Raw genomic sequence first — 17,985 nt, 5'->3', positions numbered from 1 at the left:
CTTGGATGCGACCATCGACTGTGCTCCTCCTCCTCCCGACCCCGGCTCATGTCTTCCCTGTCCATCAGGGCGCCGAAGAAGAAGAAGCCAGTGCCTCTTGCGCAACGGCCAGTTTCATCTGCAGCACCCACGCAAGCCGTCAAGCGCGAGCCGATCGACGTCCCAGTCGACACACGCACATGGACAGAGTACAAGCTACGAGCCGGGCCCACAGGTCCTGTTGTTCTTTCAGACAGACGACAGACTGGTGAGGCAGTACAGGGGAGTGCAACACGTCCGGGTCACAAGTATAATATCATGCGGTTTCATGGTGCAAAACCGATTGATCCATCTACAGACCTTGCGCAACCTGTGCGTCTTTCTCGGCGTGATCCGTACGAGGAACCGGTTGCTGCTGCGGTTGTTGCGGACGATGGAAGTGAAACGACACCTGCTACAGCTGCAGCGCCGAGTGTTGCACCAGATAATGTCGCACCGTATGCAGGAGCAGGCAGTCGGCGCGGCAACCGTAAAAAGACACGTCAAGTCTATCAAGCAGATGAGCAAGTCTACAAGCTGCGTACGGAAGAGCGTTATCCCTGGATTTTGGAAGATTTTGAAGGCAAAGCATCGTATCAAGGAACACTCGAGGGTGGGCAGGCGCATACGTATGTCTTCATGACTCTGTCTGCCGATGGATTTGATGTGACGCCCGTCAGCAAGTTTTATCGGTTTCAACCGCGTGCGCGATACTCGACGCTGTCGATTGATGAGGCAGAGGAGAAGATGGGCAAGGCGCGTTCGTTGCCACGTTGGTTCATGCGTGAGGGTGGACCGAGCTTACCAGGTTCGCCTGCACCTGCTGTCGCTGCTCCTCAGCACCGGATGCGAACGACAACCGACAATCGAAAGCAGAATGTCAAGCATGAGGAATTGGAGGAAGAACTGGACTTCAACGAGGACTTTGCGGACGACGAAGAGCAGCATGCGTTGGTAGAGGATGAAGAAGACAATAAGGAGTTGGAAGAGCGCATCAAGAAAGAGATGCTGTCTGCCAATGCACTAGGTGACGCAGATCCAAATGCAGACGACGAGGAAGATTCAAAGCAAAAGGCCAAGCTGGATAAGGAAGGTCGTCGAGTCCAGCGCTTCCTCGAGCGCTTGGAAAAGAACAACATGTATGAATCAGATTCCAGCAATCCCTATGCCTCTTCTTCCACGTCTGAGGACGAAGCAGAAGCCAAGACATCAGCGGCAGCCAGTGTCAAGGGCGAAGAGGAGAAAAAGTCGCTAGACCAGCTTCGCGACCAAAACATCCGCGATCAAGTCAATCGTCTGCAAAATACCAGTGTCACCACATACAACACGCCGCAAGTCTCAGATGGCTCTTCACTCAGCTCACGTCGACCGTCAGCCTCAAATCTCAACAACGCAAAAGCTGCAGCGCGTGCACGTCGTCATCGGCCTGGTCTAGTCACACTGCGACTGCCAAGCGCTGCTCTTGTCAGTTTCGCACATATCCCCTCTTCTGCTGCTCAGGCTGGCAGTAGCCTCCACAAACGCCGTGCTGGCAGCGATGGGTATGATTCAGACCGTTCACAAAAGAAGATTCGCTTCCAGACTGGGGATGTCACGAGTCCCGGTCCTGCAAGTCGACAAACGAGTCCCTTGGCTTCACCGCGTCATGGGTCACCTGTTCTTGTCGCTGGTAATGAGAGTGATTTGATTACGGCTGCTGAACTGAAAGAGGCGATTGTCTCGCATGGTAGTGTCGACATGCGCTCGTTGCTGAACCTCTTCAAGCACAAGCTGGCGCGTAATAAGCAAAATAAGAAGAACATGAGTTCCCTCCTCAAGGAAGTTGGCGCCACATTGCAGAACGGTGTCCTTGTCGTCAAGTAAGCGCCATTTTGAGGTTATGCTAACATGCTATGCTCTCCCATATGACTGTCTGTCTTTTTCTTTTGTAATGAGTAGAAGGCTTGGAGCCAAGCCAAAAAAACAAAGAAATGTGAAAAAGATGAGCTCTACTTGCCCTTCTTCTTGTCCTTGATCCGGATCGTCTCGCCATTGACGAAGATTCCCTTTCCCTTGTATGGCTCTGGTGGGCGATAACTGCGGATCACTGCAGCAAATTGTGTTAAAGCCTGCTTATCCACGCCACGTAGCATGAGGACAGTCGGCTGTGAGCAAGAGGCTGAGATGCTCTTTGGTAGTGGCAAACTGACTGGTTTCGAGTAGCCAACACGAAGGACAACGGTCCCGGTACTCTCCAATTGTCCTGCAGCAGCAGCTTCAACGGCTGCTCGATAACCAACACCCACAAATGTGATGGTCACGACATAACCTTCTGCGACACCCCGTACGCAGTTTTGAAGGAGTGCTCGGGTCGTTCCCCACATGGCACGTTGTCGCTTGATATTGGCATCTTGTACAGAAACTGTGACACTTGTGGATGTTTGTTTGAAAGTAACGAAATGAGGAACAGCAAGGTCTAGGGATCCCTCGGGACCTGTGATGATGTATTTCGTCTGTGTTTGTACGGTGGATTTTGCTGGCGCTGGAGAAGCAGCTGTTGATGCTTGCCATGGTTCGAGTGTGACGTTCTCTGGTAGTGTGATGGCCGCTGCACCGATATAGGAGGTGACTACTCGGCTTGTAGAGAAGGCACAGGACTGCGTCCTTGTCCTTGCGGCTCTCGCTATACAATGCATCTGCAGCTTGTAGTTGATTGTGCTCATTCAGATTTGTCGTCGTCGCGATCAAATAAAATTCACAAGTCAAGATGATGGCGATACACATGGTGCATCACGGGGTGATGAAGGCGAGATGCTTAATCCTGAGCTACAAGAATGTCTAGTCAAAGAGACCCATGCCCATGGAACCGTCAGAGTCCTCCTCTTCCTCCTGAGCAGCAGGTGCGGCCTCAGAGGCAGCAGGAGCAGACTCGGATGCAGCAGGGGCAGCGGCAGCAAAGGCATCGGGGTTGGCCAAATACTCCTTGATCTAAGCTTGTTAGCGATATATTCAAGACGAAGTGGAAAGCAAGGCAGGGCCCGCACTGCAGGAGCAAACTCAGTCATGTTAAGAATGTCTTCATTGGAGATCAGACTCTTCCTATCATAAAGATTCATCCCAGCATGCAGACCAGCAGTGCAGCTTGCTAGAATTTGTAAACTTACCTTCTCAGATCCCTCAAAGGTGTACTCAGTAGCAACCGACACGGCAAGCAAGTTCTTGTACGCGTTGATGACAGAGTGCATGACACTGACGAGGGTTGGGTAGTTGGCGGCAAGCGACACACAGGCGACGTTGCGGATGGCCGACATGAAGTGACCAATGAGCACGTCGTCGGTGATGTCGAGGACTTCAGGGCCAAACACCTGGCCGTCGTCGTAGACGTTGACCACCTTCATACCGTAGGTGAAGGGAGAAATGTTGAGCATGTTGAGGAGGGTAGCCTCAGATGCACCGACCTTGGTACCGGCCTGGACAAGGTGGACCTGCGAGACAATTTCAATGGTACCACGAGCAATCTTGGTGGGGACACCGAGAGCCTGGAAGAAAGAGGTCTTGGAAGGGTCCATACCGGTGTTGCCAGCCTCGACGTAGACGTCAAGGGGAGCCATGGCACCAGCACGAGCAGGAGCAGCGACCTTGTTGGCCAAGATGCGCTCACGGATGTCCTTGAGGTCGCTGTTGGTGAAGACGAAACCCATGTTACCGCGCACAAGGGGCAGCAAACGGTCGAGCTCTGGAATGTCGGCGGTGAACTGACGGAGAGCACGACGGACCATGGTGTTCTTTCCGAGCAACACAACAGCGTCGCCACGGAGGGACTTTCGGATCAAGTGCATCTGCTGGGAACCGACATTGTCAACGGTGACGATGAAACAGGACTTGTAGGTCTCAACGAGAGACTTGACCTTCTCAAAGTATTCTGCCTTTTGTGCTCGAGTGCCTCCCATTGTTATCTATGTAACCAAAGGATTCTTATAAGGACTTTCGAGTGTTGGTCGTTGCAAGTCGCTGGTCGCTGTGTGCATTTGGGCGGGTCGCAGCAGAAACTTGAAATTTGGTCTGCTTGGGAGCCGTGACTGTCAACCAGCTGCACACAAAAGAGAGTTGTAGGGGTACGGAGGAGGATGGAAGGAGAGTCAGCAAGGCTAGACGGCTGATCTGACCATCGATGATGTATAGCAGATGTGCGGGCACAGGGACACGGCCGCAGACAACCACAGACAGTCTCAAGTTCTTATTCATGCTATAGATGGCCTAGTCATGCATATGGACAGGTATCTCGCCAGTCTCACAAGTCTCTTGTCATCTCGAGCGACAGGGGATTCTCAGACACATTAAAATGGCTGTCTTCACTCTTATTCAGGTTAACGAGATTCCATATGTTTCCTCTTCCTTGAATCCCTTTCGTCTCGGTACAACAAAGCACGCGTGAGCTGCGTTAGCATGTGCATCCGTGCCCTTCCTTTCTGGCTCATCTCTGATATGTGATCAGCGAAGAACAGTAGATGTAGGCTTGGTGCAGGAAGGAGAGAAGGAGTTGCTGCTGCTGCTTCTGTGCTTCTGTGCCACCTGCGCCGCACTTTTGACCTTTTCAAAAAAGTTGAACTTGCACCATTTGGCCATCCGTCTGCATTGCTTCCTCTGGTGACCAAGATGCCCAAGGCTGTCAGACCTAAGCACGATCCACTTGCATCGCAGATATCAGCCGAATCTAGCGTCAGAAAGTCGCTCGCAAAACAGTCAAGGGCCAAGCACAGCGAAAAGGAAGAGAAGGAAGAGACCTATGTCGACCCAAAGATGTCTAGAAAGATCCTAGACTTGGCCAGGGCACAGCAGGATGAGCTGGACATCGAAGCTGGCTTCGTGGATGAAGAGGAAGATTTCCCTGCGCTGGGTGCGAAACGTGATACCTTGAGCAACCCGCAACTATCGCATCGTGAGGCACCAGACAGTGAGGACGAGGATTCTGAGTTTGATGGCTTCGATGAAGAAGAAGAGGTGGAAGAGGTGGAGATTGATGAAGAAGATCAAGCCCTTTTTGAAAAGCTGATGCCAACGAGTGCGCTACCACGGCAATCCTTGGCTGACATGATTCTCGACAGAATAGCGCAGCATGAGGCGACAGAGCAGAGTAAGCCTGACACTGGCAGCGGTAACGCTGCAGGGCTTCCTCCAAAAGTTGTCGAAGTTTACACAAAGGTTGGCGTCCTGCTCTCTCGCTACAAGTCTGGCAAATTACCAAAGGCCTTCAAGATTATTCCCTCCTTGCGCAACTGGGAGGACATCCTCTTCCTGACGAGACCCGATACGTGGTCACCCAATGCACTGTACGAGGCTACACGACTATTGGTCTCCAACTTGACTGCACAGCAATGCCAAAAATTCATGACACATATCTTACTCGAGCGTGTCCGGGAAGACATCTTTGAGAACAAGAAGCTCAATTACCATCTCTACATGGCACTCAAAAAGGCGCTCTATAAGCCAGCCGCATTCTTCAAAGGCTTCCTGTTCCCACTGGTCCAAAGCGGGACCTGCACACTCAAGGAGGGTGCTATCGTTGCCTCAGTGCTCAGCAAAGTATCTGTTCCTGTTCTGCACTCTGCAGCTGCCCTACTTCGTCTTTCGGAAATGGACTTTTCAGGTCCAGCGGCGCTGTTCATTCGTGTTCTGCTCGACAAGAAGTATGCCTTGCCATTTAAAGTTGTCGATGCGCTCGTTTTCCACTTTTTACGGTGGAAGCAGATGGACAGACCATTTGCGGTACTTGAGCATCAGTCTTTGCTCGTCTTTACTCAGCGTTACAAGTACGATATGACTGTTGAGCAAAAGGAAGCGTTACTGGAAATCGTTAGAGTCAAAGGGCACGACCAGATTGGTCCTGAGATTCGCAGGGAACTGCAGCATTCCATTTCACGCGGAGATCCTGCCCTCCGGACATTGACGTAGACATGCAACTCTAGTAATGTATCAGCAATTGCACGAATCAGCGGCTTCCTCATTGGCCTGCTTAGCCTTTTTGCCCGTAGCTGAGCGCAACTTGATGGACGACCATCTGAACGCGAGGACCGCCCTTGTCCGAGCTGATCATGATCTGCCGCAGAGTATTTGTCGACAGTCACTGCGCATCTTTTTTGATCCTTAGCACATAAAGTGACTGCGACATCCTCTATTGCTACATCTCAGTGGTAATCTGTCGAGAAAATGTAATATGACTGCCGCCTCTTGTTCTAGATCTTCAGCTTCATGCTCTTCACACATTTTTCGCTTCCCATACATCGTCGCTTAGTTGCGGCTCTCTCACAATCTGCCACGTCGCGAGTATCTCAGGGGTAATGATAGAAATTTGATGCGAGACGGCCTAGGCCTGTCCGGAATTGTCCAGCCAGATCTCACAAAAATCAGCTGTGCAAATGAGCTGGTGATAACTTGGGTCACTTTCTTCCTAGTCCGAATGGGATGAGTTTGCAAGAGTAGCGTCAGACATTCCCTGCTTAGTCTGTCCCATCTCGCGCTCTCTGGCACTGTGCCCAACTCAACTCTATGCGGAACATCAGAGCCAGCGAATCCCTGCAGGAGTAAGGAGTATGCGTCGTGTATGGCCGCAGTAGCACTTCACCATGTGTCACTCCTCACGATCCACCTGCGACAGGTCTCTTCGCGCACTTGGCTGCCAAGAACCTTGAACACGCGGCTCACACCGGTGCTTACTTGCCATGGCCAAGTGAACCGGCAACGTTCTCCCTACACTCGACGATTTTGTCCGTCTCTTGGCCTCTATAAGGGATGCTGGGCTTCTTCACGCCACCACCAGAACCTACTGAAGCCATGGGTTCCGAATCATTGATGGCCTCTCACTCTGGCATGCATGGTTATGCTGACGCTGAAGGACACATCTCTGCCTTTCGAGATATACTGCCGCATTGGTCTGGATATGCATTGATTTTATTGTTCGCCTTGGCAGCAACCCTCCTCTTCCTTGCGACGAGCTACATACAAAGGAGATATGCCTTTGTCGATCATGAGTCGAGCGAATTCACTTCTGCCAGTCGTTCAGTCAAGTCTTTCCTGATCAGCTCTTCACTTGTTTCAAGCTGGACTTGTCAGTATCCCCTCAAGTTGCAAACACAGCTGACTAAATAGGGTCCACAACACTGGTACAAGCTTGTTCGAGCGCCTACAAATGGGGCATTGCCGGCGCTTTTTGGTCTTCAAGGTAAGCGACCATGATGTGAGCAGATAAACAGGCTGACCAGACTAGCGGTGCGACCGTTCAAATGATCTTCTTTGGCTTCATTGCCGTCAAGGTCAAGCAGTGCTCACCACGCTGCGCGACGATTCTGGAAATTGTTCACAAGCGTTACGGACCAAGTGTACACTGCTTGCTCATGGCTTATGCTCTAGTCGTCAATCTTGCTGCGTCGATGGTGCTGCCGATGGCGAGCTCTCGCGCTGCTCAAGCACTTAGCAAGACGAACATCTATCTGGCAAACACTGTCACAGTGATGAGTGTTGCTCTATACACCCTTGTCGGAGGCCTGCGTGCGACCATGATTGCCGAGTAAGTGTTGACATCGCCGTAATTTCTGCTGACAAGAAGCTACACGCACAATGTCGTGGTCATACTAGTGACGCTCCTATTCTTCGTCGTTACCTTTGTCACATCCGACAAGATTGGATCTCCTGATAGGCTATACGATCTATTGAAGAAAGCAGCTCTCACAATGCCGAGCGAGGACGGTGGTACGTACCTGACCTTCCACTCTGGCGATGCCCTTGCTTTTGGAGCTTTGAGTTTCATCGCCTCATTTGGTATGCTCTTCAATGATCAAGTCTACTGGCAGCGCGCTATTGCTGCTCGACCGCGTAATGCTCTTCGTGGATACATCTTTGGAGGGCTTGCTTGGTTTGGTATTGTCTTTGCCTTTAGCATTTTGGGTCTAGTAATGGTTGCCCTGCGAAACGACAAGGATACCCCTACTTACCCTCACTTGTTGAGCATGGCAGACATGTGTGCTGGGCTTGTTGCTCCTGCTGCAGCTTTCACCCTCCTAGGCAAGGTGGGTGCGTTGGCGATGCTCGTGGTGGTCATTATGACGGTCGTCACATCCCTAGCGTCCGAGCTTGTCGCTGTTTCCGCCATCTTGACACATGACATCTACAAGCTCTACCTACACCCATCCACCACAGATCTGGAACTCATCCAAACATCGCAGTGGTTTATCGTTGCATGGGGCTGCATTACGTCTGCTGCATCCTGCTTAGCAGTCTACCTGGACGCCACATGCTTCTGGATCTTTTGCCTGACTGGTGTTGTGTGCAGCTCAACTGTACCTACCCTGCTCTTCACCATCTGTTGGAAACGGCAGCCTCGAATCGCTGCTCTCCTCTCTCCTGCTCTCGGGACTGTCATTGGCGTCGTCGTTTGGCTTTCAGCTGCAAAAGGCTTGCATGGATCCGTATCGATGTTCGCCCTTGCAGACATATACGTTGCATTGTCAGGCATTGCTGCCTCCTTCGCGGCAGGCCTTATTGCAACGCTTGTCATCAGTGGTTTCTGGCCGGATAATTTCGATTTCGCCATCACAGGTTCCATCAACATGCCGGTCAAAGAAGGCTCAATCCGTTCAGAGACATCAGGCAGAATGACACCGGAATACACGAACGAAGACGATCCATTTGGCTTGAATCGCGCGTCACGTCAAGCTCTATGGATCAGCGTTGGGATTTCCTTCTTTCTCATCATTGCCATTCCGGTCCCGCTCTTCCTGACAAAGTATGAATTTTCCGTCGTGTCGTTTAGAATGTGGGTCGTCTGTGCTGGTTTGGTCCTTGCTGCCTCTTTTGTTATTGTGGTCATCATGCCGCTCGTCGAGTCCAGGGTGGCTCTGGCCGAAATCATCATCAATGTATGGCGTGCCGTCTTTGGACAGCCTAATGGCAAGGACTTGCTGATGCACAGAACATCAACAAGAAGTGTAGGGAGCAGTGTGCATTCTTCGCAAGCAAGGAGGTCGAGAGTAACGATTCCAAAGCAGGAGCACCGTGCAACAATAGTTTCGATGAACAACTCACCGGAGATGGGGGTCACTGACCCCAGATGGGTCTAGCATCCTCACTTGGTGGCAATTGCTAGCAGATGCTGCAGACCTCTCACGTAGCTTGATTCATTGCGTTCATTTTTGCTGCCCTGAATAGGCTCCTATGTGATTGACTTCAAGTCAAGTCTGGTTCCTCATTCATCTGGTTCTTGATACGCAAGAGAAGTGTTGTCTTCCACTTGTCCAGCTTACTCACTTGATCAAACACAAACACATGATTGGAAAACTCATCTGCGTCGCCGGCCTCGACATCGCCAGCCAACTCATTGAGAAGCTGAAACTCGCGCGTCGATGCAAATGTCATGTCTTGCGCAGCGTACTGCTCGATAGCTCGCTTGATGGCAACGCTGTCGTTTTTGCACAAGTGGCAGATGCCTGCTCTGAGGTAGTAATCCTTGACACTCCATTTCGTCAGACTGTTGGTGACACTGTGCGTCGCCACCGCCTCGAAACGATCTGTAGCACGATTATAGTCCCCCTCAAGTGCAGCAATCTCTGCAACCTTCAAAAACATCTTATTGGCCTGCGACTCGGCATTGTCATTGGCAAGCCACTCACCAGCCTGTTCGTACGCTTCCATAGCTTTGGGCGCATCAACCAACTCAAGCTCATAAATCTCTCCCACCTGCTGCCGATACGTTGCAGCGCGTCTGAAATTGCCGCGACGCGTGAATCGCTCGATGGCTGATTCAAGGACTTGAATGCATTTTGATGGATCTTCCTTCTTGTAGCATTTCGAAGCCTCGACATACGTATTGGCAGCATTATCCGCCTCATCCGTCTTCAATTGCATCTCTGCAGCTTTCTCAAAAGCAGCGCCAGCATCACGAAGTCGTTTAGCAAGACGGAATTGGTTGGCTGCTTCTTGGTAGAGTTCAGCGGCTTCCTCATATTTAGAGGTACTGCCGCCGCTGAACCAGCCAAGTCCACCGCTAGAGTTGGCCTTCTTGTTGGCTTTTGCAAGGAGCTGATCGGCTTCTGACATGGATGCTTGGGGAGTTGTGATGGAGTGAGAGTTGGGCGTGGTTGCAGGTTGCGCGATTGTGCGAGGTGACGACGCAGCACAGACCAGAGCTACAGCCTACACATCGTTCCTGCTTCTACTTTGACTTTCTACAGCTACACAACCACAGCCATGTCTATCAAACAGCCCGCTGCAGCTCCCAAGAACATGGATGGCTCTGCCTTGCGGATTGCCATTGTTCATGCTCGATGGAACCCAACCGTCATTGAACCACTCGTTCGAGGCTGCCAGGAAGCACTCCTCGCTGCTGGAGTTCGCTCAGACAACATTCACGTCTCCTCTGTCCCTGGCTCTTTTGAATTGCCTTTTGCTACACAACAGTTGATTGCACAGAGTCAAGCACAAGCTGCTACATCAAGTGTTGTCTCAGCAACAGATTTGTTGTCTGTTGGTACGTCTGCTGAAACTCCAGCAGGTCAAGCAGCGACAAAAGGACCATCGACGGGTGCTTTTGATGCTGTCATCTCAATCGGTGTCTTGATTAAAGGCGAAACGATGCATTTCGAGTATATCTGTGATGCAGTGTCGCATGGCTTGATGCGTGTACAATTGGATAGCAGGATACCGGTCATCTTTGGCGTATTGACAGTCTTGACAGAAGAACAGGCATTGGCGCGTGCGGGTGTTTCTGGTGACAAGCATAATCATGGCACGAGCTGGGTATGGATCATTTGCGGGTGCATCAAGTGGCTAACAAACAGGGAGAAGCAGCAGTGGAGATGGCTTTGGCAAAGACGGCAGGGCTATAGGCTCAAGTCAATTTATAGCAATCGAAAAAACAACACGCAAAGCTAGTCATGTGAGATAGATGGATGAATGATGCTACCAAGAATTTAAGCGGCAATCGTGACCTCAACCTGACGACGTTAGTATACGCTCCAGAATCAATCAGTAATCCACATACCTCTACTCCAGGCTCGATGTTGATGGAGGTGATCTGCTTGACAATCTCGGAAGGGGAGTACAAGTCGATGGTACGCTTGTAAATGCGCATCTCAAAGGTATCCCAAGTCTTCGAACCCTCACCGTTAGGTGTCTTTCGGGTCGTGATCTTGAGAGTCTTGGTAGGCAATCGCACGGGGCCCTTGACACGGAGTGCCTTGCCCTTGGCGCGACCCACCAGCTCAGCGCACACCTTCTCGACGTTCTTGAGGTGACGCGAGGTCAAGGTGATGCGGATCCTGCGGATGGGGGCAGAAGACTGTGCGTCCTCTTTACCCTGCTTCTCGTTACCGGCGACGTAGGAAGACATATTTCCAAGCGGTGACCGTGTATGTAGAAAGGGAAGTAGTCGGCTGTCTTGATGGTCGTCGTCTGCTGCCTGAATTTTGAAATTTTGTGTTTGGTAGAGAAAGAAGCACAGTCACACATAAAGCCATACAGGAGTGAGTCTGGATGGAAGGAGGCATTGCAGAGACTCAAGCTAGTACTCACCAAGGGAAGGGCTTGTATCAATAATAGCAGAGCGTGGAGCATGATTCCTGCGCATATGTAGACTGCACTACGCCCACTTCAAATACAACTACTCACGCCTGAACGTCGACCTCCCACGGGCAAACTATCGCTAGCACGGCCTCTTGCTCCGATATCTACCAAGCTCCTCGAGACTCTTCTACACAAGATCGCCTTCCAGCTTGTTCTAGCTTGAGTCTATGACTACCCTACAGTACTGCATAGAATGCGCAAACCTGCTCTACCCCCGGGAAGACAAGGAAAACAGGAGACTTATCTATGCGTGTCGCAATTGCGAGTACTCTGAACAAGCGCCCGAGTCACGTATCTACAGGAATGAGTTGCTTTCAAAAGAAGGGTAAGGTCTCGTACACAAGCTATTGAGATATGCATACAAAACATGGCTTTATCTTGGGCCTCAGTCAGAGTCAGCTATCGGAAATGCATACCTCAATCGTTTGAGTGATCAGCTGCATGAGCTAACATCTTATAGAGAGACAGCAGGCGTGACGCAAGATCTCGGAGCAGATCCAACACTACCTCGGTCAGACAAGGAGTGCCCGCGGTGTCATGAGACAAAGGCCGTCTTCTTTCAATCACAACAGCGCAAGGCAGATACAAAGATGGTGAGGCCTTTCATCTGCTGTAGGCGAAGAATATGCTGACTTGCTAGACACTCTTTTACGTGTGCACTGGGTGTGGTATCATTTTCGAAGATCCAGAAGTGCAGCCTTAGTCGAGTCTTGTTGACTCCTCAGCTGCTCAAGGCGTAAACTATAGCTGACTGTCCTCCTCCCCCTGAACCACTAGCTATACTCTTAGTCCACCTACTTCTTTTGTATTCCTGACTGCCGATAAACCAGCACGTGACTTGCCACTCTCCGCGGCATTTCAAGACTTCACGAAGACAATCAAGACTCCTCATCTACCACCATGTCGCTCTTCCGATCAGCTCTCCTCAGACCCTCAGTGACGCGCCTCTCACCAAGGCTCATCAGTCAAACCAAGCGAAGCTACCATGAAAAAGTCCTCGACCACTACAACAATCCACGTAACGTCGGCACCCTTCCAAAAGGCGACGCTGATGTCGGTATCGGTCTCGTTGGTGCGCCTGCGTGTGGCGATGTCATGAAGCTTGCGATTCGTGTGGATGATAGTGGCAAAATCACCGATGTCAAGTTCAAGACCTTTGGTTGTGGTTCAGCCATCGCTTCGTCTTCGTACTTGACGGAACGTATCAAGGGATTGACGATGGATGAAGCATCAAAGATTAAAAATACAGTCATCGCAAAGGACCTTTGCTTGCCGCCCGTCAAGCTTCACTGTTCGATGCTTGCAGAGGAGGTAAGCACCTTTTTGAAATGCGCAATGAGCTTACTAACAAATCCAGTCACTACAGCATGCCATCAAGGACTACCAGTCGAAGCGCGCTCAACGGCCACAAACTCTCGGTGCTTAAAGAACAGCAAGGCACATTAAATGATTATGTTTAGCGGGATGATTTTGCTTCTGAGTAGAAATCCAAAGTATTGCAGAGCTATGTCTCGCCTCTCGCCTTGAATGCAAAGAAGGCCTCCATGTCCGTACCCACTACTTTGACCTGTAAGCGTCCTCCAATCAATTCGCCCGTGCTTGCTTCCAGGTGATGGAGCTGTGAGATGCCGACCTCTTTGACATACGCCTGCATCTTTGCATAATTCAGGCCAATCTGCTTTGGCCCATGCGAGTCATCACTCAAGCAGAATCGTGCACCGGCATCTTGCATCAGTCGAATGATGGCTCTGGACGGGTACGCGCAATCCCAACCTTTCCTAAATGCTGCTGAATTGAGCTCAAACAAAGCACCGTATCCGACGGCATACTCGATATTCCGTTGCATTTGCCGGCACACCGCCTCGTGTGCAAGGAGATCTGTACCTTCTGGCGCCATCAGTAAAATTACATCAAAATGTCCAATCACCGCCGGCTGAAAGGTCTGCATGACTTCCAATTGATGCTCAAAGTATCGCTTGTAAAATGCAGATATGTCTTGACCGAATGGTTCCATGGCTTTCAAGAACGTAGCCTTGTCAAAGTCGATGGGAATACCATCAACATGGTGTACACTGCCTACCATGAAGTCAACAGGAAATGACTCTCTGAGTGCATCTAGCCGAGCCAAGTCTGGTTTCCGGATATACTCTGTTTCCAGACCTACCAGAAGCTGCATAGGTCGTTTCTCCTGCTTGTACCGAGCTTGCAGCGCTCTAGCATGTTTATGATACCGGGTGAACATATCTGTGAGATCATCAAGAGTCTGTGTTTCACCTGGGTAGAGATCTTGTAGTTCGTAGCGAGGGATATGCTCAGTGAGGCAGAAGAGGGAGAAGCCTTGTCTTTCAGCTTCTGTTATGCATTCCTCGAGTTGGCCAGCTGCATGGGTACAGTACTGACCGCTATGAGAGTGATGCGAGTGCATGACTAGCTTTGTTGATGCAGCAGAAGTAGAAGCAGAGAGGAGTCCTCAGGAAGCCTCAGAATTCGGAGTGGTCGTTGTGCCCTCAATTCCATCTCGAGAAGGAGAAACGCGAAAACACAAAACGCGACCACGAAGCGTAGCTACAGGCGAGCTAGACAAACAACTCCAGAGGCATAAACCATGTCGGCCCTCGCAGCATCAGACGACGAACAGCTTTCTCCAAAAGAACAACAAGTTCTCGCTGAATACGAACGTCTGGTAGACAACCTCGCGCAACTCAACAAGGCCGTTCATACACTCTCGCAAATGCCAGCAACGCAACTTCTGGATAATCTACGCGTTGTTGAGCGCAAGACGGGGTTGGTTTTTACGTTGTTCAGGTCGAGTGTCTGGCAAATCTTGGCGGAGCAGACGAATCTCAATATAGATGAGTCGATGGAAGATTGAAGGGCGCGTCTGGGTTTGGATGAACCAACGCAGGCAACGGTACAATACCGTGCACAAGTACGCAACTGGCATCAGGAACTGGTAGATCGCGCTCTGTGTCGCAGAGACGCGCGCGCCATGCTAGGACGCGCAAGAAGGGTGAAAGACTCAATGTCAGACCAAAGTGAAGCCACAAGCGACGCACCGCGCTTCGCGTCATGACTTTGCGCTGCACTGGAGGCTGGAGCTCTCTGCATACGAAAGGAAGGGCAACACGTTGCAACAGACTACAAATAGGTGGCGGTCAAGTGTTTGCTTTCACCTGCATAGATCCATACAACGTCTGCGAGGCTTCCATTGCCGGAGAGCACACCAACGGACCTTTTGCAAGGCTCACATCCACGTTTTCATGAAAGCCTTGCTTGCAATGTGTCCATGCATGCCTTTAACAGATACGAATACGACATCCTTCTACTATGCTCGCTTTCGTGGTGCTAGTAGTTGCACTGCTCACCCCACGTCTGTCCAGGCTCCAGGACAATCCATGCTCCACGCAAAGGTTCATAGATGATGTCTCGAGTGTCCACCACCTGGACGTCCAATTGACTGCACCACGAAATGAGTGCTTGCTTTGGAATAAACTTGTCGTAGTTATGCATCCCCTTTGGCACAAGCCGTAAGATATTTTCCGACAACGTACACGTTAGCAGGTTTTGCAAACAGCGTCTTTTCAATCGTACTCTAAAACAACCATCCATCGTCCTCCAACGATCCCAATAGTGTTTCGAGGAATTGAGCAGGTTGTTCGACATGCTCAATGATTTCCATGGCAGCAATCACCTGGAATGGCTTTTCCCGACCCTCCTTGACACGCTCGAGTAACGTCTCCGCCAAAACTTGCTGATACTCCGCAGCGAGGCCTTGCCGCGCAGCATGTTCTTTTGCTACCGTGATGGCATGCTGGGACGCATCAATCCCCAGAATCTGACCATCAAGACTAGCCAGCGATTCTGTCAAAGACTCACCACCACAATCTACATGCAAACGGGTTCATCTTGTGTAAGAGGGCAGAGGAGCCATCTGTATCCCACTAAGTTGCGGCGAGTGCATCAAAATGGGAAATTTCATCAGCTGATGCAGAACAGAGCGGTTGTCGTCTTTGACAAGGATAGAGAGAACAGAAGGGTATACACTGAGAGGCGAGGAGCAAGAGAGGAGCCTGAATGGGTCTTTTGAGCTACGCGGCATACAGATGAGCGCATGGTCTGTAGTATTTGTCCTCGCTCGCTCTTCTTTCAATGCCAGCCCAGCGACCACCAGATGGAACACAGCACACGTCGCGAAAGACGAAAGGAAGACTCCTAACTCATATCGCGGGTGTTTATGAAGGCAACGATGAATGAAATTAGAAAAGGTTGAATTAAGTGAAATAGCAAAGGCTAAGAGAGAAGTGCAGCTTCAGCATGTTGTGCTTCGGCATCCTCAAGTATTGAATCGCAAATTATTCGAGCTCCGAGTCTAATTCTGGGTGCTTTTCGATCTGCAATGCCAACGCCAGATCAGCCGATATTGACCTCGATGGAATGATGAGGCACGTAACATTTGACAGGGTACATTGGTGGAAATGCTTTGAATCCAAATATTGTTCGCAATTTGTTGAGGAAGGTCTGCACCCCCGCATCATTCGGTTGGTCGGTGTTACAACCATTTGTAGTTGCATTTGAACGCTGATAGACCACAGTACAACCGCAGACGCCTGCAGGGTCACTTGACTTGTGTTCTCCCGCAGTGTAGGTCCTGGGCTGGCACAAAATATATTTTTTTGCGTCTTTGACCATATCCGTACACGCTTGGGTACATCCGGCTTGCGAAACGTCCGGGGCCGCACCTGGTCGCGTATGATACGCAAAGAGCGAGTGGCATTGGTCTATATCGGCTTGTGTTAAGCCAGAAGTAGCTGAAGCGACGAGTTCCGAGAACAGTAAGATGATGAGCGACCAGTGTGCCATTGCTGTCATATCGTGAGGCTTCTGATTGCAATGGCTGAAGGGTTTCTTGATTGAAGGGAGTGCAGAGGATGGGAACCCCTTCTTATATCCTTCAGATTCGCTCGCCATCAGGCCCAGCCCTCATCAGCGACATCTGCGTCTCCCGATCACTGGGCCGCAGGTGCAGGATGTGATGTGCAGAATCACTGACGACCATATGCTTTTCAGGTCCAGTAGCACTCAATCATGTGGCGAAATTCCCGCACAACCACTAGCCAAATGAGACTCATGCCACGATTGAGCAACATCAGCTGGCACGATTGACATACGTCGTATGCAGGCACATGGATCACAGAGCTGAGATTAGCCTGACAAGAGGGCATGCCAAGCATGGAGAAGTTTTTGGCTCACGTGGACCATGGCACATGTGATCAAATTGCCACAAGGTCTGTACTCTGTACTCTGGTTTCTAGAGTCGGTGCCACGCGTACGTCAAGCATCTCAGGGGTAAATCGGGCCGACTGACTCGCAGTGGGCGCTACTCACTCGAGGTGTCAAAGAGGCAGATGGCACATAGATGCATCGGGTGGTCGAGCAAGAAAAAAGAGCGCGTGCAGGACGCCTGTTTGTCTGAGCAGCCCGTGTTTGTGCGTGACGAAGCAAGGCGGCGATACACGTCGTCGCATGTTTGACTCTCACTGAACACGACAGTGGCGAGTCGCATGCTGATGAAATGACCATCAACTTGGCAGCAAGTCATTCGCCGTAGATGAAGCACAGCACAGTCTGCACAGAACGTAGTCAGGAGCAATAGCAACGATGCAGCCATCACTCATCCCAAGCCATCTTCACGATTGTTGACCAAAGAACGCACCGGACTTGAACACTCGCGACCTCAGCTGCAGCCCCAGAATGACTAGCAACGCAATCCAACGAGATCAGCAATACCTCTCGTGCCCTCCGCAATACACAGCGATGGAGTTGTCGCCGTCTGAAGGAAGGGCTGATATAGAAAAGCTTCTTGAAAGTGAGATGGCCTCTTCCAGAGGAAGCGATGCTGCAATGCAATTGCAAGCAGACCTCAGGCTACTAGCATTCCGCGTTGGCAACTCATCCTAGAAGCAATCTTGGTGATGCATGCGCACCACTTCATGCCCGTTCCCTCAGTCGTGATATTGCACTCACCAGCTCTCCACCGACAAACTGCTTGCTGACCTTTCCCTCAATCAATCTCTTTGCAATAGTCCCGCCCTTTGATGGGATCTTGGGATAAAGCCGCCAGAAATGAATTCCGCCAACGCAATGCTTTACCTTGCCACTTGACCTTGCGCTGTGCAATACCTTCTCCCACTAGTAGTTCAGCTGCTTTTGCCAACGACGCGCATGCATGTCCATCCTTCGATTCTTGCCTCTTCGCATTGTCTTCACAGAACTCTCATGCTGACATCATCGAGGAAAGCAAGGTCCTTCCTTTCAAGGAACGTGCGCGAGCTCATTGAAATGTCATCTTAGACTCGATACACTAAACAAAATACA

General features: G+C 50.8%; 13 protein-coding genes across 13 annotated transcripts; 7 read left to right on the top strand and 6 right to left on the bottom strand.

The window, feature by feature from the left end:
- Positions 1-48: 48 nt before the first annotated feature.
- On the top strand, positions 49-1,881 carry BCR37DRAFT_394013 (uncharacterized protein; the record flags this gene model as incomplete). Its single annotated transcript, XM_040871394.1, has 1 exon — positions 49-1,881. The coding sequence occupies one exon, from the start codon at positions 49-51 to the stop codon at positions 1,879-1,881; it is 1,833 nt and encodes a 610-aa protein (XP_040724081.1).
- A 125-nt stretch (positions 1,882-2,006) lies between these two features.
- Positions 2,007-3,947, bottom strand: BCR37DRAFT_394012 (uncharacterized protein; the record flags this gene model as incomplete). Its single annotated transcript, XM_040871393.1, has 3 exons — positions 2,007-2,626; positions 2,850-2,985; positions 3,162-3,947. The coding sequence occupies 3 exons, from the start codon at positions 3,945-3,947 to the stop codon at positions 2,007-2,009; spliced, it is 1,542 nt and encodes a 513-aa protein (XP_040724080.1).
- Positions 3,948-4,566: 619 nt separating this feature from the next.
- BCR37DRAFT_381360 (Bystin-domain-containing protein) lies at positions 4,567-5,992 on the top strand. Its single transcript, XM_040869680.1, has one exon. It carries the CDS (start codon positions 4,654-4,656, stop codon positions 5,947-5,949), a length of 1,296 nt encoding a protein of 431 aa, XP_040724079.1. The 5' UTR covers positions 4,567-4,653; the 3' UTR covers positions 5,950-5,992.
- An 872-nt stretch (positions 5,993-6,864) lies between these two features.
- Positions 6,865-9,110, top strand: BCR37DRAFT_349590 (Sodium:solute symporter family-domain-containing protein; the record flags this gene model as incomplete). The annotated part of the gene is made up of 4 exons (XM_040867936.1): positions 6,865-7,102; positions 7,144-7,216; positions 7,262-7,561; positions 7,601-9,110. 4 exons carry the CDS (start codon positions 6,865-6,867, stop codon positions 9,108-9,110), a joined length of 2,121 nt encoding a protein of 706 aa, XP_040724078.1.
- Positions 9,111-9,163: 53 nt separating this feature from the next.
- BCR37DRAFT_80239 (soluble NSF attachment protein) lies at positions 9,164-10,155 on the bottom strand. The gene has a single exon (XM_040872491.1). The coding sequence runs from the start codon at positions 10,084-10,086 to the stop codon at positions 9,217-9,219; it is 870 nt and encodes a 289-aa protein (XP_040724077.1). The 5' UTR covers positions 10,087-10,155; the 3' UTR covers positions 9,164-9,216.
- Positions 10,156-10,236: 81 nt separating this feature from the next.
- On the top strand, positions 10,237-10,874 carry BCR37DRAFT_394008 (6,7-dimethyl-8-ribityllumazine synthase; the record flags this gene model as incomplete). The annotated part of the gene is made up of 2 exons (XM_040871392.1): positions 10,237-10,785; positions 10,827-10,874. 2 exons carry the CDS (start codon positions 10,237-10,239, stop codon positions 10,872-10,874), a joined length of 597 nt encoding a protein of 198 aa, XP_040724076.1.
- Positions 10,875-10,958: 84 nt separating this feature from the next.
- Positions 10,959-11,377, bottom strand: BCR37DRAFT_394007 (ribosomal protein S10 domain-containing protein; the record flags this gene model as incomplete). Its single annotated transcript, XM_040871391.1, has 2 exons — positions 10,959-10,982; positions 11,030-11,377. 2 exons carry the CDS (start codon positions 11,375-11,377, stop codon positions 10,959-10,961), a joined length of 372 nt encoding a protein of 123 aa, XP_040724075.1.
- Positions 11,378-11,481: 104 nt separating this feature from the next.
- Positions 11,482-12,313, top strand: BCR37DRAFT_369740 (DNA-directed RNA polymerase II complex subunit Rpb9; the record flags this gene model as incomplete). Its single annotated transcript, XM_040868319.1, has 3 exons — positions 11,482-11,935; positions 12,071-12,203; positions 12,251-12,313. The coding sequence occupies exons 1-3, from the start codon at positions 11,778-11,780 to the stop codon at positions 12,311-12,313; spliced, it is 354 nt and encodes a 117-aa protein (XP_040724074.1). The 5' UTR covers positions 11,482-11,777.
- Positions 12,314-12,510: 197 nt separating this feature from the next.
- BCR37DRAFT_394006 (iron sulfur cluster assembly protein 1, mitochondrial precursor) lies at positions 12,511-13,036 on the top strand (the record flags this gene model as incomplete). Its single annotated transcript, XM_040871390.1, has 2 exons — positions 12,511-12,921; positions 12,968-13,036. 2 exons carry the CDS (start codon positions 12,511-12,513, stop codon positions 13,034-13,036), a joined length of 480 nt encoding a protein of 159 aa, XP_040724073.1.
- A 78-nt stretch (positions 13,037-13,114) lies between these two features.
- On the bottom strand, positions 13,115-14,035 carry BCR37DRAFT_349532 (histidinol phosphate phosphatase H; the record flags this gene model as incomplete). Its single annotated transcript, XM_040867930.1, has 1 exon — positions 13,115-14,035. One exon carries the CDS (start codon positions 14,033-14,035, stop codon positions 13,115-13,117), a length of 921 nt encoding a protein of 306 aa, XP_040724072.1.
- A 90-nt stretch (positions 14,036-14,125) lies between these two features.
- BCR37DRAFT_82278 (DASH complex subunit Dad3-domain-containing protein) lies at positions 14,126-14,842 on the top strand. The gene has a single exon (XM_040872496.1). The coding sequence runs from the start codon at positions 14,216-14,218 to the stop codon at positions 14,480-14,482; it is 267 nt and encodes an 88-aa protein (XP_040724071.1). The 5' UTR covers positions 14,126-14,215; the 3' UTR covers positions 14,483-14,842.
- Positions 14,843-14,915: 73 nt separating this feature from the next.
- On the bottom strand, positions 14,916-15,749 carry BCR37DRAFT_82186 (uncharacterized protein). The gene has a single exon (XM_040872495.1). It carries the CDS (start codon positions 15,271-15,273, stop codon positions 14,956-14,958), a length of 318 nt encoding a protein of 105 aa, XP_040724070.1. The 5' UTR covers positions 15,274-15,749; the 3' UTR covers positions 14,916-14,955.
- A 271-nt stretch (positions 15,750-16,020) lies between these two features.
- Positions 16,021-16,470, bottom strand: BCR37DRAFT_388320 (uncharacterized protein; the record flags this gene model as incomplete). Its single annotated transcript, XM_040870610.1, has 1 exon — positions 16,021-16,470. One exon carries the CDS (start codon positions 16,468-16,470, stop codon positions 16,021-16,023), a length of 450 nt encoding a protein of 149 aa, XP_040724069.1.
- Between the last annotated feature and the right edge of the window lie 1,515 nt (positions 16,471-17,985).

Source organism: Protomyces lactucae-debilis (assembly GCF_002105105.1).
Source record: "Protomyces lactucae-debilis strain 12-1054 chromosome Unknown BCR37scaffold_14, whole genome shotgun sequence".
Taxonomy (NCBI): Eukaryota; Fungi; Ascomycota; class Taphrinomycetes; order Taphrinales; family Protomycetaceae; genus Protomyces; species Protomyces lactucae-debilis.
The sequence above is the reverse complement of the archived record's forward strand: the minus strand, read 5'-3'. Positions and strand labels throughout refer to the sequence as shown.